Source organism: Suncus etruscus, chromosome 3 (assembly GCF_024139225.1).
Source record: "Suncus etruscus isolate mSunEtr1 chromosome 3, mSunEtr1.pri.cur, whole genome shotgun sequence".
NCBI classification, from domain to species: domain Eukaryota; kingdom Metazoa; phylum Chordata; class Mammalia; order Eulipotyphla; family Soricidae; genus Suncus; species Suncus etruscus.
Window position 1 is genome coordinate 143,787,974 of NC_064850.1, and position 17,164 is coordinate 143,805,137.

The 17,164-nt window shown below is 44.0% G+C and overlaps 1 protein-coding gene across 1 annotated transcript in view; it reads right to left on the bottom strand.

Annotated features, from left to right (window-relative positions):
- The window catches only part of MIB1 (MIB E3 ubiquitin protein ligase 1), a 130,738-nt gene extending 122,176 nt beyond the window's left edge, over window positions 1-8,562 (bottom strand). The window contains exon 1 of the mRNA XM_049769999.1: window positions 8,294-8,562. Coding sequence (XP_049625956.1) covers window positions 8,294-8,522 — 229 coding nt within the window. The 5' untranslated portion in view covers window positions 8,523-8,562. The remainder of the gene's footprint in view (window positions 1-8,293) is intronic.
- Between the last annotated feature and the right edge of the window lie 8,602 nt (window positions 8,563-17,164).

Below are 17,164 nucleotides of genomic sequence, written 5' to 3' on the forward strand. Positions count from 1 at the left end.
AACAAAACAAAATGGACATTCTGCATACGCAAAACATAACTTAAGGATACGGAATACTCCTAATATTTTGAACATGTAGACTGGTAAGAAATTGAAAATGACAACCTTAGTGCAACCGAGCAAATCTCAGGACACCCCAAGTTAGGACCCACCATTTCAGTAGAGAGCCGGAAGCCAGGGTCTGCCCGCCCTCCACCCTGTGCCCTTCCCACCCTAGTGCTGAGGGAAGGGCGGGGAAAGCTTGGGACCCCATCCAGGAGGGACCCCCTGACACCCACCTTGTCTGGCCGCATGTGCTGGCACCCAGGGAGGGCCTGGAGGCCAGGGGCAGAAGAGGGGATGGCTGGGGGCCTATCAAGGCTCCCAGCACACTTAGGGCATCTTTTGTTGGTCTTTCTACAGTTTTTCAAGTTGTGCAATCAGACTATTCATTGACTTCCTTCATTCTTTCTCATGAATACTTGTAAAGCTAAATACTTTCCTCTAAACACTGCTTTTGCTGTGTCCCACAAATTCCAGTAACTCATCCTCATTCTTGTTTATATCAAGGAATATTTTGAATTCCTCTTTGATTTTCCCTCTGGTCCACTAGTTCTTCAGTAGTGACTTTCGAGTTGTTTAATTTACAGGTTGTTTCTCTGTTCTGTTATTAACTTCTATTTTCAACACAATATGGTCTGAGTAGATAACTGGTATTATTCCTATTCTCTTGACTTTGTGAAGGTATGTTTTGTGTCCCAATACATGGATACTGGAGAATGTCCCATACATATTGGGAGAAAAAAGTGTACTTGCTCCTTTGAAGATGAAAAATCCAATATTTCTACTATATATCTCTCTTTCCATTTCTTCATTCAAAGTAAGTTTTTCCTTTAGTCTATTTGATTTATCGAGAGGTGACAGCAATGCTAATTCTCCAACTACTATTATGTTCCTGCCAATGTTTTTCTTTAAGTCTATTAGCAGTTTGCTTTGCTGATCCCTCATTAGGTGCACATGTTTATAAGTGTGAGTTCTTCCTGATGTACATGTCATTAAAAAAGGACATTCACGGCCCAAATAGCACAGCGGTGTTTGCCTTGCAAGTAGCCGATCCAGGACCAAAGGTGGTTGGTTCGAATCCCGGTGTCCCATATGGTCCCCCGTGCCTGCCAGGAGCTATTTCTGAGCAGACAGCCAGGAGTAACCCCTGAGCACCGCCGGGTGTGGCCCAAAAACCAAAAAAAAAAAAAAAAGGACATTCACTGTTGCTTAAAACCTTTTTTAGACTGATGTCCAAGTTGCCACTAGTATGATCACCCGTGTTTTTTGAGGAAGTCATTAACTTGAAAATTTGTCTTCCACGTTGATTTTGAGTCTGCTTTTACTCTGACTATTCAAATGTGTTTCTTGCAGGCAGCAGCATATTCAATGTCTAATCCAGGGGTCCTCAAACTTTTTAAACAGGGGACCAGTTCACTGTCCCTCAGACCACTGGAGGGTCTGACTATAGTAAAAACAAAACTTACGAACGAATTCTTATGCACACTGCATATATCTTATTTTGCAATGAAGAAACAAAACAGATACAAATACATGGCTCTATCATGTAATTCTCTCTTATTGGTGCAATTAATCTGCTGACATTAAAAAAGATTGTTTTGAGTTTTGTGCCATCTCTCTGGAGAAATTCAGTGTTTTTGTGGGATTCATCTTGTCTTAAAGTAACTCAAGTTCTTATAAAGATGATTTTCAATCTATAATTTTTTTTTTTTTTTTTTTTTTTTTTTTTTTTTTTTTTTTTGCTTTTGGGCCACCCTGGCAGCGCTCAGGGGCTACCCAGGCTCTGCACACAGAAATCGCTCCTGGCAGGCTCAGGGGACCATATGGGGATGGCAGGAATAGAACCCAGGTCCATTTCGGGCCAGCTGATTGCAAGGCAATCACAGCTGTGCTATCTCTCCAGCCCTCTGAATCTATAATTTGTTTGTTTGTTATTTTTTGGGTCACACATGGTGGTCAGGGGTTAATTCCTGGCTTTGCACTCAGAAGTCACTCCTGGCAGGCATGAGGGACCATATGGGGTGCTGGGATTTGAACCACCATCTGTCCTGGATCAGTTGCATGCAAGACTAACGCCCTACCACTATGCTATCTCTCCGAACCCTGAATCTATCAATTTCTTGAGCTGTTGTTTACTCATCAGGTTTGTACCACTCCTTCAAATCTGAATAAATGTGTGGGTAGGTAAAGTATTTTGCTGAGGCATTTTTTTCATTGATATTTTTCACTATTCCACCATTGTCTTTGGGCCCAAAGGGTTTCCTTTAATAAATTTGCTAGAAAGCTTAAATTCTTTTGTATATATATATGATTTTTCTTTGGTCTTGCTTCTTTTAGGATTCTATTTCTATATATAGATTGTCTTTCTGATTAGGATTTTTTCCTGGAGTAATTTTATTTGGATCTCTTTTTACTAGTACCCTTCAGGTCTCCAGGATGTGAGTCCATGCACTCTCCAGCTCTGGGAATTTGTTTCTTCATAAGTTTTGTCTCTTCCTGGACTTCTGGGACGTCAATGCTTCTTATGTTGTGCCTCTTGAATTCATCCCAAAGTTCTCGTCAGCTGTTTTTTTATTTTCAGATTTTTTTTCCAACTATTGCTGGAGGTTTTCTGCACCTATCTTTGAGCTTACTGATCTGTCCTCAGTAGCTGGTACTCTGTGGCAAGACCTTCCAGTGAGTTTCTCATTTTGCCTACCAAGTTTTTCAAATCTGTTTCTCAATTCTGCTCACATAACATTTGTTTTATTAGCTGTCCATTCTATGTTTCTTTTGAGTTATTTAAGCATCCTCAACCTTTCCACTCTAAACTCTTTTTTTTTTTTTTTTTTTTTTTTAGTTTTTGGGTCACACCGGGCAGTGCTCAGGGGTTACTCCTGGCTGTCTGCTCAGAAATAGCACCTGGCAGGCACGGGGGACCATATGGGACACTGGGATTCGAACCAACCACCTTTGGTCCTGGATCGGCTGCTTGCAAGGCAAACGCCGCTGTGCTATCTCTCTGTGCTATCTCTCCGGGTCCTCTAAACTCCTTTTTGTTCATTTGGGTTGGTTTTGTTTTGTTTTTTTGGGGGGGTGTCACAACTGGCAGCGCTCAGGGGTTACTCATGGCTCAGAAATCACTCCTGGCAGGTTCAGGGGACCATATGGGATGTAGGGATTCGAACCACCATCGATCCTGGACTGGTTGAGTGAAAGGCAAATGCCCTACCACTGTGCCATCTCTCTAGCCCCTTGGGTCTAAACCCCTTATCAGAGATTATATAGCTGATTTAGACAGGTTGGGCCTTTTGGGCTACCATCTTTGCTCACTTAGAATGGAAGTGGGAGGGAGTGGCGAGGTGGCGCTAGAGGTAAGGTGTCTGCCTTGCAAGCACTAGCCAAGGAAGGACCGAGGTTAGATCCCCCGGCATCCCATATGGTCCCCCCAAGCCAGGGGCAATTTCTGAGCATTTAGCCAGGAGTAACCCCGAGCATCAAACAGGTGTGGCCCAAAAAAAAAAAAAAAAAAGAATGGAAGTGGGAGGAGGGGGTTTCTACACTACTTTACCATTGCAATTTTTGTAGTCTGGAGGTATTTCTTGTGTGTGTTATGTGTCTTAGTGATTAAAATTAGAATGTCTTTGTATGCTCCTGGTTGAGGAAATGTAAGGCTGCATAGTACAGTGACTGAGCTCTTCTCAGCTTTATATACTGAGGCAAAAAAAGGCTCTCCTGAGTCACAAATGGGACTCCAATGCTTTTCTTCCTCAGTTTCTTGCTGCTATGAATATTCTTCTTGTTTGGTTTTGGTTTTTGAGCCACATCTGGCAATGGTCAGGGCTTATTCCTGGCTCTGCATTCAGGAATCACTTCTGGCAGGCTAAGGGAACTATAAGAGATGCCAGGGATCAAACTCAGGGCAACTACATGCAAGGCAAACATCCTACCCACTGTACTATCACTCTCACCTCCTACTGTAAAGATACTTAATAAGCCTTTTGATGCTATTTGGATTCTCTCTCTAAGGTACTGCTTCAAAGTGTGATTCTTGAAATTAAACTAATCCCCAAGATTTCAATACTTAAAATGTATTTTAATAGCCTCAAAATATCTGCCTCCATCATACTGACACTGCACTGACTGTAAAAAAAAAAAAAGTGAGCATAACTATCTGTGACATAGCCAAGTTAACATCCTTCAATAATGACTCATAATAATAAAATAGTTTCTCCAACACTGTACTAAGAGAGTCAAACCTGAGGCTTGAGAAACTATACAGCAAATAAAGCACTTGCACCCTCCAGGCCAGAATTTAATTCCTAGCACCACATATGGTCCACCAAGCCCTGCCAAGACTTTGTAATTCCTGATCACAAAGCCAGGAATAATCCTTCATCAATGCCAGGTGTGGCTAAGAAACAAAAAGAGGGGGAGAAATTCATTATTACCATGTTGTTCTTACAAAGTGCATAAACCTAGTTAATCAAGAGGAAATGTAAGAGGGCCCAAGCAATAACACAGCTGGTAGAGCATTTGCCTTGTACAAAGCAAACCTAAATTCCATCCCCCATATCCCATATGGTTCCACCACTAGGAGTGAAGAAAAAAAAAAAAAAAAAAACAACCTGTCTCTAAAATTACCAGTTCGGAACGATGAAATTACACAACAGCTAGGACACTTGCCTTCCACAAACAATGCTGAGTGTGGCCCCCTCTACAAAAATAAATAATGGGGCTAGAGTGATGGGAAAGCAGGTAAAGTCTTTGCCTTGCATATGGCCAACCCAGGTTCTTTCCTCAGCATCCCATATGGTCTCCTGAGCACCACTAGGAGTGATTCCTGGGCACAGAACTAGAATAGAAATAAGTCCTTAGTACAGCTGGATATTGCCAGGAAAAAAAAAATCAAAAGGGAAAAACAACGAAAGGAGCATTATAGTCCCAAGACTAAACCAGAGCCAAGAACTTTTAATTTGGTCAACTCTTTTGATGTTATTGTTTTGAGCCACATCTGGCAGGGCTCAAAGCTTACTCGTGGCAGTGTGCTCAGGGATCATTCTTGACATTCTAATCTAGGGCTTTAAGAAACCACATGAAGTGCTGGGAGTGAACCAGTGTCAGCTGTGTGCAAGAAAAAGTCTATCCACTTCAGCCCTAATTTGTTCAGTTTTTTGGGGGGGAGAAGTCTGAAGAAATTAAAACATATCTCATACAAAAGTTATCTATCTTTATCAAAACATGTTGTGGTTTTTGTTTTTAGGTCACACTCAGTGGTGCTTGAGGCCTATTCCTGGCTCTGCATTCAGAGAACATTCCTGGAGTGACCAGGTACCCCATGCAAAGCAAGCAAGTTAAGGTGTGCAAGGTCTCTGTCTGTCTCTCTGATATTTAAACACATTTTTCATATTCTTGCTAAAAAGAATCAGTTGAGGGAATAAGAGATATGCAGGGGTCTCAAACTCAATTTACCTGGGGGCCGCAGGAGGCAAAGTCGGGGTGATCCTTGAGTGCAAAGTTAGTAGTAAGCCTTGAGCATTGGGGGGTGTGACCCAAACAACTAAAACAAAACAAAACAAAAAAAGATTCCTCTAGAGCAGGGCCACAAAATGTTGTACGGAGGGCCGTTTGCGGCCCATAGGCTGCAAGTTTGAGACCCCTGTATTAGAGTAAGTAAGTCACTTGCCTTGTACATAGGCAACGCAGGTTCAATCCCAGGACTCCATATGGTCTCTTGATCCCACCAGGAGTGGGCTGAGCAGAGAGTTTGAATCAAGATGAACCATTCAATTCTAAACTTTTGGGCCGGAGGTGGGGCGTTTGCCTTGCACACGGCCAACCCAGGAAGTACCTAGTTCCCATATGGCCCCCCGAGCCTGCCATGAGAGATATCTGAGCACAGAGCCAGGAGTAACCCCTGGCCAACACCAAGTGTGGTCCAAAAACAGGCAAACAAAAACCAACAAAATAAAACAAAATCAATTCTAAACTTTTACTTAAAATAATGAAACTATATAAAATAAGTATGCTATAAAACATAGAGACACCATTAATGTACCTTCAAAAACCGCTAGCATGTATCATTTACTACATTTTCTTTGCTCTGGGAGAAATCTTAAATAGTCCCATAAGCCTAGAATTACTAATTCCAAAAGGCCTCCAAACTGAGTTGTGGTCAAACTAGCTTGAGTCAGCATGAGAAACTCTTATTAAAGATGTGCAGAAGGGGCCGGAGAGATAGCACAGCGGTGTTTGCCTTGCAAGCAGCCGATCCAGGACCTAAGGTGGTTGGTTCGAATCCCAGTGTCCCATATGGTCCCCCGTGCCTGCCAGGAGCTATTTCTGAGCAGACAGCCAGGAGTAACCCCTGCACTGCCGGGTGTGGCCCAAAAACCAAAAAAAAAAAAAAAAAAAGATGTGCAGAAACAGGTATATGCTTCATACATGATTGCAGGTAGTATAAACTGTTAAGATGCCTTGGAAGGGCTATTATTCAGCATCTAAGAAAATGTTAAAAATATATAACATTTAATGCAGCAATTTTACTTCAGAAGTATACAGCACATATACACAATGATATATGCCCATGTATTCACTGCATTATTGTAAATAAAAGCTCAATGGTAAAGTACTGGTTAAAATTAAATCACTGCATTCAAACACTGAAATGCTATGCAACTATGAAATAAGAGACTATGTACTAATATGAAATAATCGTCAATATCTATTAAGTGAATGAAACAGAAGTGCAAAAGAGAAAAACTTATTACCGTTTGTTTTAAAAGGGTCTGTAAATTTACACTATACTCGTACCTACACATACAAAAATATATATAGACACACATACTCTTTTCATGAATGCACCAAGAAACCGGTGGCTGCACTACGCCCTTCTGAATCTATTTTTTTGTCCCTACATGTACATCCTTTTCAATGTTTAAAGTCAAATAGGAACAAAATTTCGTGCATTCTCTTCAAAAACTGAGAGGATCTGCATTAACTTCCTTTTAACTACTGTTAGTAATATCTATGAACTCACTTCAGAATTTACTATTAAGCTCTGTCAAACTCATTTAGAAAGTCTTAGAATAAACTTATTTATGCATTCTAAAAAGTATCAAGTTATAAACCTGAATTATTTTCTACTGAATCTGGGACGAAGACAAATCTCTGTAAAATAAATGAATTTAAATAAGACCTTTATTTTGGAAAAGCAAATTATCCGTTTATATATTGTAAAAAAAAAATTCTAGACTTTTAACCGTTTTTGAAATTCTGTTAATCAGGAACCCTGACTCATTGCTGCTATGGGTATCTCATGTAACCTTACAAAATAGATGAAAATGCTCATTCACACCTGAAGCAAGTCAACCCTGGGCCTATCTTCCACTTGGGGGGGGGGTGGAGGAATAACAAGTAATGCAAAGAAATGACTTAAATGCTTCTATGGCTTCTCCCTCTAGTGAGTGTGAAACTATGTAAAATCAAACAATTGAGATGGAAAAAGAAATCTTCCAGCTTCCAACTTGCATGACATGATCAAGGTAAACAGAGAGAGCCCCTTCACCAGCCATCCGCCCGGCAAAAACCCCTCATGATCATCAGCACAGAAAATGAAAGGTTCAGACAAGAGATCTCAACCAGGGGTCTTCAAACTACGGCCCGCGGGCCACATACTGTATTTATTCCCATTTTGTTTCTTCACTTCTAAATAAGATATATGCAGTGTGCGTGGAAATTTGTTCACAATTTTTGTTTTTACTATAATCTGGCCCTCCAACAGTCTGAAGGACAGTAGTGAACTGGCCCCCTGTTTAAAAAGTTGGAGGACCCCTGATTAATTTCTCAACAAACGTGAGATCTTTCCAAGAGTAACCAACCAACTAGTAAGCACCCCACATGAGCAGACGAACCCCCCTTTCCCCTTTTGAAGTGTGGGGTCGAGGGGCGGGCAGTGCTGATCGATTTCACCTCTCCAGACGCCTTCCCTAGGGGAGCAGGGGGGGACAGCGGAGCGCCGTCTGTCGTCTTCCGCCGGCTTGGTACCCCGCAGGCTTGCCAACAACCGGGTCGTGGCGTTTGAAACCATCGCCTTTAGGGGTGCAGCGGGGTGTCCCCCTACAAGTGCGTGCGTGAGAAACGAGGGTCCCTAGAACCTCCCCGTCCCTCTGGGGCCCGTTGCGTGGGTGCCCACCGCCCAACCGTCCCCTCCCTCCCGAGTGGGGCGCGCGGGGGCGCAGGGGGTGCGGGGGGGGGGTCCGTCCTTCCTCACCGGTGGGCGCGCTGTCCAGGATGCGCAGGTCGTAGGCGCCGGAGCAGCGGTAGTTGGCGGCCGTGCCGTTGTCCCACACCACCACCACCTCCTCGAGGCTCTCGAAGCTGCGCACCGTGCCCGCGTGGCCCTCGCCGCCGTCCTGCTTGCCCCACTTCCAGTCGGGGCCGCGCACCACGCGCGCCCCGACGCCCTCCACCATCACGCGGTTGTTGCGCGAGCTGCTCATCGGGGCGGCCGGGGCCCGGCCGGGGGGCTCGGCCGCCGCCAAAGCCGAGGCCGGGGGGCCGCGGGGGAGCTCCGAGACGGGCCGCCGCCGCCGCCGCCGCGCCCCCCACTCGCGCCCGGGCCACGGAGACGCCGACGAGGCGGAGGCGGAGGCGGAGGCGGCGGCGGCGGGCGGGCCGGGCGGAGGGCGCCGTGGGCGGGGACTCGCCCGCTTCCTCCGGGCTCCCCGGCCGGGCTACAGCGACGGCCGCCAGGAAGCCGCGCTCTCCCCCGGCCGGGAGCGCGGGGAGCGCGGGGAGGGGCGCAGGGGGCCGGGGCAGGGGCCGGGGCCGGCGAGGGCGGCGGGGAGCGAGCTCGAGGCCCGGCCTAGTCTTTGGCTGCGGCTCCGGCTCTCCCCCGGCTCCCCCGGCGCCGACGCCGACTGCGACTGCGGTACCTCCCGGCGTCCGGCGAGCGCCCGGGCCCACGGGCCTCTCTCTCTCAGCCCCCGCGCACGCCGCCGCGCTCCGCCCGGCCACAGAGTCCCCGCCGGCCCAGAGCGGCTCCACATCCGGGGACGGACGCCACGCGACGCGACGCACCCGCGCGGCCCGAGCGAGCGCCTTCTAGGAAGCGCAGGAGGACTCGGGAGCGGCTCCCCGCTCAGCTCAGCCCTCCGGGACTCGGGCGCTCAGGGTTTAAGGGAGAGTCGCGCAGTCGACTAGACGACTGAGGGAAGAAAGGAGAAAAGCGATCCCTAAGCGTCTCTCCCGAGCTCTCTCGCTCGCTCGCTCGCTCTGCGCATGCTCCCGGAGCTGGCTAGGGGGCGGGTTCTTGGGATGCGGCGCGCCCCATTGGCTGTGAAGGAAAGGGGGCGTGGCCATAAACTGGCACTTGGACTACGAGGGGACAGAGCAGGATTGAGATTCAGAATGGAGGGAGCCTCCACCCTTCAAGCTGCTAAAGCCAGCGGCTGGAATGCGGGTTCTTTTTCTTTTCTTCTAAATACTAGTAGGCTTACTAGGTGTGAATTAGGAACGCCACCTTGTTTTTTAGTTTTTCTTGTTTGTTTGTTTGTTTGTTTGTTTTATTTAGGGAGGGCCCCATTTGGCAGCGCCCAGGGCAGTTTTGCCGCCTCTGGGAAGGATGCCCATATGGTGGATGGAACCTCCTACAAGGCGACTTCCGTCCACTGTATTCTCTTATTTTCGTTTATTTATTTATTTTTGGTTTTAGGGTCACACCCTGCAGACTCAGGGGTTCCTCCTGGCTCTGCGCTCAGAAATCGTTCCTGGCAGGCTTGGGGGACCATATGGGATGCCGGACTTCCAACCACCGTCCTTCTGCATGCAAGGCAAATGCCCTACCTCCATGCAATCTGTCTGCCCCCCCCCACTTTAGTCTCTTTTCATTCCCCTAGTCTTCCTTCTAAGTCGAAAATGAGACCCATTAGGATAACAGATTGAGGACAACCTGTATATTTGTGTGTAAACTGAAAACAAAACAGGAATGTGTGGTCTATGATGTGTTTATTTTTTTTTTAAGCTGAGATGAATAATACTGAATGATATGAGCAAAAGGTCACATTTTACCTTTCTTTGAAAAATATGTTTTGGGGCCGGAGGTAAGGCGTTTGCCTTTCATGCAGAAGGTCATTGGTTCGAATCCCAGCGTCCCATATGGTCCCCCGTGCCTGCCAGGAGCAATTTCTGAGCATGGAGCCAGGAATAACCCCTGAACACTGCCAGGTGTGACACAAAATCCACAAAAAAATAAAAATATGTTTTAACTTCCTGCAAGTCGAGTTTCTTTCAGAAATAGCTCCTGGCAGGAACAGGGGACTATATGGGACACCAGGATTTGAACCAACTACCTTTGGTCCTGGACCAGCTGCTTGCAAGGCAAATGCCACTGTGCTATCTCTCCAGGCCCTGCAAGTCAAGTTTCTAAGTAGACTCCAATCTGCCCAAGATCCCAGAAGAGTATAAACCCCTACCCTTTGATATCCACAACATAATTTAGCCACCAGTTGCAAAAGACAACCTTGAAAGGGAAATAAGAGAACTGTAAGAGTGGTTCTGGATGCCATTAAGTAATATTCAGGTATGTAGGACTCAAAACCATTGTTTAACAGCTCAGCAGAATACATTCTAATCATAGGCTTGCATTTACCAAGAGTCAAAGGAGCAAAGAAAGCATACTCCAGCAAGATCAAATAATCAAGTGGAAAACAATAATCAGTTTGAAAGCAAACACATAACTAAAGTACAGCACTTACCCTGCACTGGCCTTGGCTTCCCAAGGTATCCGAGTGGTATTCTTAGCCTCACCAGGAGTGACCCCTCAGAGGAGAGCCAGGAGCCCTGTGTACTGCCAATGTGCCCCGCCACCTCACCCTGCAAAAAAAAAATTGTTCTTAGTTGTTTTTGGGGGTTTTTCCAGGAAAACACCAATGTGAAGTACAAAAGTGCAAGGCAAATGCCCTACTGCTGTATTATCTCTCTGGCCCTGCAAGTTTGCACTTCTAAGAATTTAATATCTCAGAGGTCTTTGCTTGAGCAAACTTATCTTACCAGTCAAATACAAGTACAACTGTGCAGTGGTCATTCTACAAAAGTACAAAAGTCCAGCTAATTCTACATTACAGACTAAATGAGTTGGGTGGGAGAAGTAGTACTGGAGGTAAAGTATTTGCCTTGCACACAGCCAACCGTAGTTAGATTCCGGACACAAGAATCAGGTTTCCCCTGGTCACCATTGGAAGTCCCTGAGCACAAAATAAGGAACAAGCCTGAGCAAAGGTGGTAATGGCACAAAAATTCAAAAAAAATGAAAGAAACCATTTGTTCAGAGTAGGCTTGTCAAATTTCTAATCTGTTTCAAAATATTTTCCCTATGGAAATTTGTTTGTGGGTTTGGCAACCACAACTCCAAGGATCATGAAGATGCCTAACATCCATCCCAGACCCAACTTTGGAAATTTTAAATAAATTATTGCCAAAGCTATTAAAATCCAAATATTGGGGGCCTGGTAGGTGGCGCTAGAGGTAAGGCGTCTGCCTTGCAAGCGCTAGCCAAGAAAGGACCACGGTTCGATCCCCCGACATCCCACATGGTCCCCCCAAGCCAGGGGCAATTTCTGAATGCTTAGCCAGGAGTAACCCCTGAGCATCAAATGGGTGTGGCCCAAAATACCCCCCCCCCAAAATCCAAATATTGAATGAAAGGCATTATTAAGTATTCCTGCTCTACCACCTCTTCCATCTCTGGAACCTTTTCTAGTTTCCATCTTGCTTAATAACTTGTTAAGCTGATCACGTGTAATAGACTGATAAACAGATTTTAGAATGACCACTGCACAGTTGTACTTGTATTTGACTGGTAAGATAAGTTTGCTCAAGCAAAGACCTCTGAGATATTAAATTCTTAGAAGTGCAAACTTACAGGGCCAGAGAGATAATACAGCAGTAGGGCATTTGCCTTGCACACAGCTGATTCAGAACGGACCCAAGTTCAATTCCCGGCATCCCATATGGTCCCCCGAGCCTGCCAGGAGTGATTTCTGAGTACAGAGCCAAGAATAATCCCTGAGCACTGAGTGTGACCCAAAAACAAATAAACAAAAAAAGTGCAAACTTACATTTTATGTCAAACATTGTTATATGATGGTTTTCCAAGTGTATACTATTTCACTCAGGACTTCCCTAATTATAGCCTACTTAAATTTTCTTTTATTCATTTTTGGTTTGGTTTTGTTTTGGGGTCACATCCGGCAGTATTCAGATCTCATCCTTCGCTTTGCACTGAAAGATATCTCCTGGCAGTACTTAGAGATCAAGCCCAGGTTGGCAACGTGCAAAGAAAATGCCCTACCACTATACTATCACTTTTACTATTACTACCACTATACTATCACTTTTACTACCACTATACTATCACTATCAGTTTTATTTGTAATATTTTATATTAGTTAAAATAATTATTAATTTTGTTTGCCTAATATGGAAATTAATTTGGAGGGTAACACCCAGCTATTCTTAGGGTTTACTATTGGCTCTGTGCTTATGGCTCTACAAAGACCTTATGTACTGCCAGAGATCACAGTGGGACTACCTACTGAATCCGGGATCAGCTACCTGCAAGGTAAGTGCCTTACCCTTTATACCATCTCTCTAAACTAGGAAAAGGATTTTCAACAGGTGATCAAGCAGTATAATTTTTATTTTGTTTTGTTTTAGGGGGTCACAATCTCAAGTGCTCAGACACTATTCCCAGATTTGTGCTCAAGGGTCCCTTCACTGTTCCTCAAATGACTATGGAGAATTGAACCCAGGCCTCTGGAATGCAAAGAATGTAAAACAAACCTTTATGCTATCTCTCCTGCCCTACCCTGGGTTTCATTTCCATTCTCCACTCTCCCACTTCTAAACCCTCCATTATTTTTGTTGTTGTTGTTGTTAATAATTTTTTATTGTGACCAAAGTGAATTACAAATCTTTCATAGTATTATTTTAGGTACATAGTAGCATTGAATCCAGGGCATTCCCACCACCAGTGTTGTCGTCCCTTCACCCCTGTTCCCAGCATGCTTTCCATATCCCCTCCTTTGGCCCGGGGCTGCTAAGTGATCCCCTCTGTGTCTAGCTTGGTGTAGACTGGGTATCGATTCTTTTGTCATTGGCTTTGGATTTGGTGTTTAAGTCTGATCGTTTTTGTTTTTTTTTTCTACTCAATGTTCATATACTTGTTTGGTCTTGGTACCATCCACTTTTTCCCTCTGATCATTTTTTATCTCAATGTTCATATAACTGTTTGGGCTTGGTACTATCCATTTTTTCCCCCTCGATTTATGAGGCAGAGCAGGATTATTCAAGTTATGTGGTTCTGTTTAAAGGGGGGGGGAAGCAAAAAAACAAACAAAAAACAGGAGGAGTCCATCTAGAAGGTTATAAATATCAATTTAAGAAAAGAAAGGGAAAAAGGAAGAAAAACAACAAAAAGACAAAAGAATACAAAAAAGAACAGACAAACAAAAAACAAAAATAAAAAAAAAACCACAATGACCAAAAAAAAAAAAAAAAAAGCATCACTGCAATACAGAAAACAACCAAACAACCAAATGAGCCTGAAATAAAAAATAAAAATTGTGCTTCTTTTTTTTCTTTGCATAGGCACAGTAAATATTGGGGAGATTAGAAAGGGAGTTCCCTTGGCCTAAGAGATACAGGGTTTCTCCTCCCTTGAAGCATACTGTCATAATAACTACAGACTCCATACATGTTCTTTTACTCTCCCGTAGGTCTTTTTGTGGTGTCTGGAAACTTCCCTCTCAGTTAAAAGGTCTCTGTAAATAGAGATTTTGGTTTTTGCACAGGCCATAGGATGGAGCCTAGGATAGTCTTTCTTTATGGTTCTAGAAGTTCTGTTCCATCACTGTTGTTTTAATCAGTCTTCTGTAATTGGTAGTCTTGATTTTTGCACTGATCCTAGGATGAAGCCTAGGATAGAGTCTTTCATTATGTTTCCAGAAGTTCTGCTCAGTTGCAATTGTCTCAGTCAGACTTCTGGAATTAGAGATCTTGGTTGTTGTACAGATCATAGGCCAAGGCCTAGACTACGTTTTTTTTAATTGGTCCCGGGATAAGTTCTGCCTAGTCATGGTTGTCACAGTCAGTCTTCTGTAGTTAGTGATCTTGGTTTTTGCACAGATCAAAGGATGACATGTCCTCTGATTTCATTTAATCATTAGGTGATGAGATAAGACAACCTACTCTTAGATCATGTTGTTTCCATTTCCTCATTGTCAGGATGTCATATCAAAACTGGCACATGTTGGGGCCGGAGAGATAGCATGAAGGTAAGGCGTTTGCCTTTCATGCAGGAGGTCATCAGTTCGAATCCCGGCATCCCATATGGTCCCCGGTGCCTGCCAGGAGCAATTTCTGAGCCTGGAGCCAGTAATAACCCCTGAGCACTGCCGGGTGTGACCCAAAAACCACACACAAAAAAAAAAAAAAACTGGCACATGTTGGTGTCGGAGCAATGTCCCAGAGGGAATTTGGTTCCTGGAACTGTTATGGAGAACTGTGTCAGTATTATGTCTGAGATCTAGGGTTTGGGGTTGGATGGTTGCTGTCCAATCACATGGAGTTTAAGTCCACATGATATATGTTCAAGGTGGGAGGTGCCCCCATATTGTAAAATGTATGAGTTGTTATCCCTAGTAGATAAGAGCTTGTTTCTATACATAAAATTTCCCCCTTTTAGTATGCTTTGCAAAACGAAATGGTGCTATATTATATTGCTGGTGCATTTGGGGGTGAGAATGTTGGGCTCCATTATCTCTGTGTCCTGGTTTTGACCTGTACTTTTATCCCAGGCAAGACTTTTTCTTGTAGATTTTTGTACTAAGCAGAATCAAAACAGGTGAAGCTAAGGAAGAGAAGAAAAACAAAAACAAGACAAATACATATATATATGTATATATATACACACATATAAAGGAAGAAATAAATAAAAATGAATTTTAAAAAAGTAATTAAGGGAAAAGTGATGTAGGAGACTACCTTATATGTGGGGATAAACAGGTTAAGAGGTAGTATTATAGAGGTATTAAATATATAAAGAAAATATAGGCTTTCCTATTGTCTTTTGAGATATTCTTGTGGGAGGTGGAATCCAGCACACATTTTCATCACACACCCTGGTCTTGTTGAGTTTGAGAAATGATTTGTCACCAAGAGTATGATGATTTCTTATAACAACCCTGGAAAACAAAAGGAAGGATGGAAATAAATATTATTGTACTTAACTGTCATTTCTTTTAGTGGACATAGACCATAGCTGATATTTATAAGTCCCTTTCACTACACAACCAATATTGCCCTTTCCTGTCTGAGTAGTGGTAGCCAAATCTTCTTTCTGAAAGGCTTCATTCTCAGTTGTTAGTATGTTGCTATACTGTGATAGTTAATTTTATGTTATTAACTTGACTGTGTCACAGGGAGACCAGATACTTGAAGGTGTCTTTGGATGAGATTAACATTTTAATAGACTGAGCAGAACAGATTGCTCTGTCTAATGTGTGTGGCTTTATACAATTCATTAGATGTCTAATGTATAAAAAGTACCAGTACAGGGCCAGGAGAGATAGCATAGCGGCGTTTGCCTTGCAAGCAGCCGATCCAGGACCAAAGGTGGTTGGTCCGAATCCCGGTGTCCCATATGGTCCCCCGTGCCTGCCAGGAGCTATTTCTGAGCAGACAGCCAGGAGTAACCCCTGAGCAACGCTGGGTGTGGCCCAAAAACCAAAAAAAAAAAAAAAGTACCTGTACAGGGGCCAGCGAGGTGGCGCTAGAGGTAAGGTGTCTGCCTTGCAAGCGCTAGCCAAGGAAGGACCACGGTTCGATCCCCCGGTGTCCCATATGGACCCCCCCAAGCCAGGGGCAATTTCTGAGCACTTAGCCAGGAGTAACCCATGAGCATCAAATGGGTGTGGCCCCAAAAAAAAACAACAAAAAAAAGCTACCAGTACACACACACACACACACACACACACACACACTCACTCACTCACTCAATCACTCACAATCACTACTTAATTCTGTTTTTTTTTTTTTTTTTGGTTTTTTTTTTTTTTTTTTGGTTTTTGGGCCACACCCGGTAACGCTCAGGGGTTACTCCTGGCTATGCGCTCAGAAGTTGCTCCTGGCTTGGGGGACCATATGGGACACCGGGGGATCGAACCGAGGTCCGTCCAAGGCTAGCGCAGGCAAGGCAGGCGCACCTTACCTTTAGCGCCACCGCCCGGCCCCAATTCTGTTTTTTTTTTTTTTTTTTTCCATTTATTTGACTAAGTTTGGGCCATACTTGGGCAGTGCTCTAGGCAGGACTTGAGGGACCCTATGTTATTATGCAAGGGATCAAATCTCCATCAGCCATGTGCAAGGCAAGTTCTCTACCCATATAGATACTATACTATCTCTCCATTTCCTTTAGTCTGTTTCTCTGCATAACTTTAATACATGCAGTCTACCATTTGGACTACCAATTCTACTAGGACATAAATAAATTGTATCAAAACATGTTCCAGAAGCTCTTTAAAATTCAAATATACTCTTTTCTTAACCTTTTTTTGTTGGGTTTTGTGTTTTGTGTATACATGTGTGTAGCAAGAATCTCATTTTCACTTGATAATGTAAACAAATCACAGATGATATAATAATTCTCTGTGCCTATTGATTGGAGGAAACAAAATATTCAACTATCACTACCAACTTCCAATTCAGTGAAAATATAGTCTCCTGGTAGAAACAGTCCTACTTGGGAAAAAGGCTATTTATATATTGGGGATTTCTTTTGTTGTTGTTGTTGTTTTTGTTTTTTTTTTTGTTTTTGGGCCATACCCAGTGATGCTCAGGGGTTACTCCTGGCTATGTGCTCAGAAGTCGCTCCTGACTAGGGGGACCATATGGGACACTGGGGAATCGAACCGTGGTTCGTTCCTTGGCTAGCGCTTGCAAGGCAGACACCTTAGCTCTAGCACCACCATGCCGGCCCTATTTATATATCTTGTGTGTGTGTGTGTATATATATATATATATATATGTAGATAGATAGATAGATAGATAGATAGATAGATAGATAGATAGATAGATAGATAGA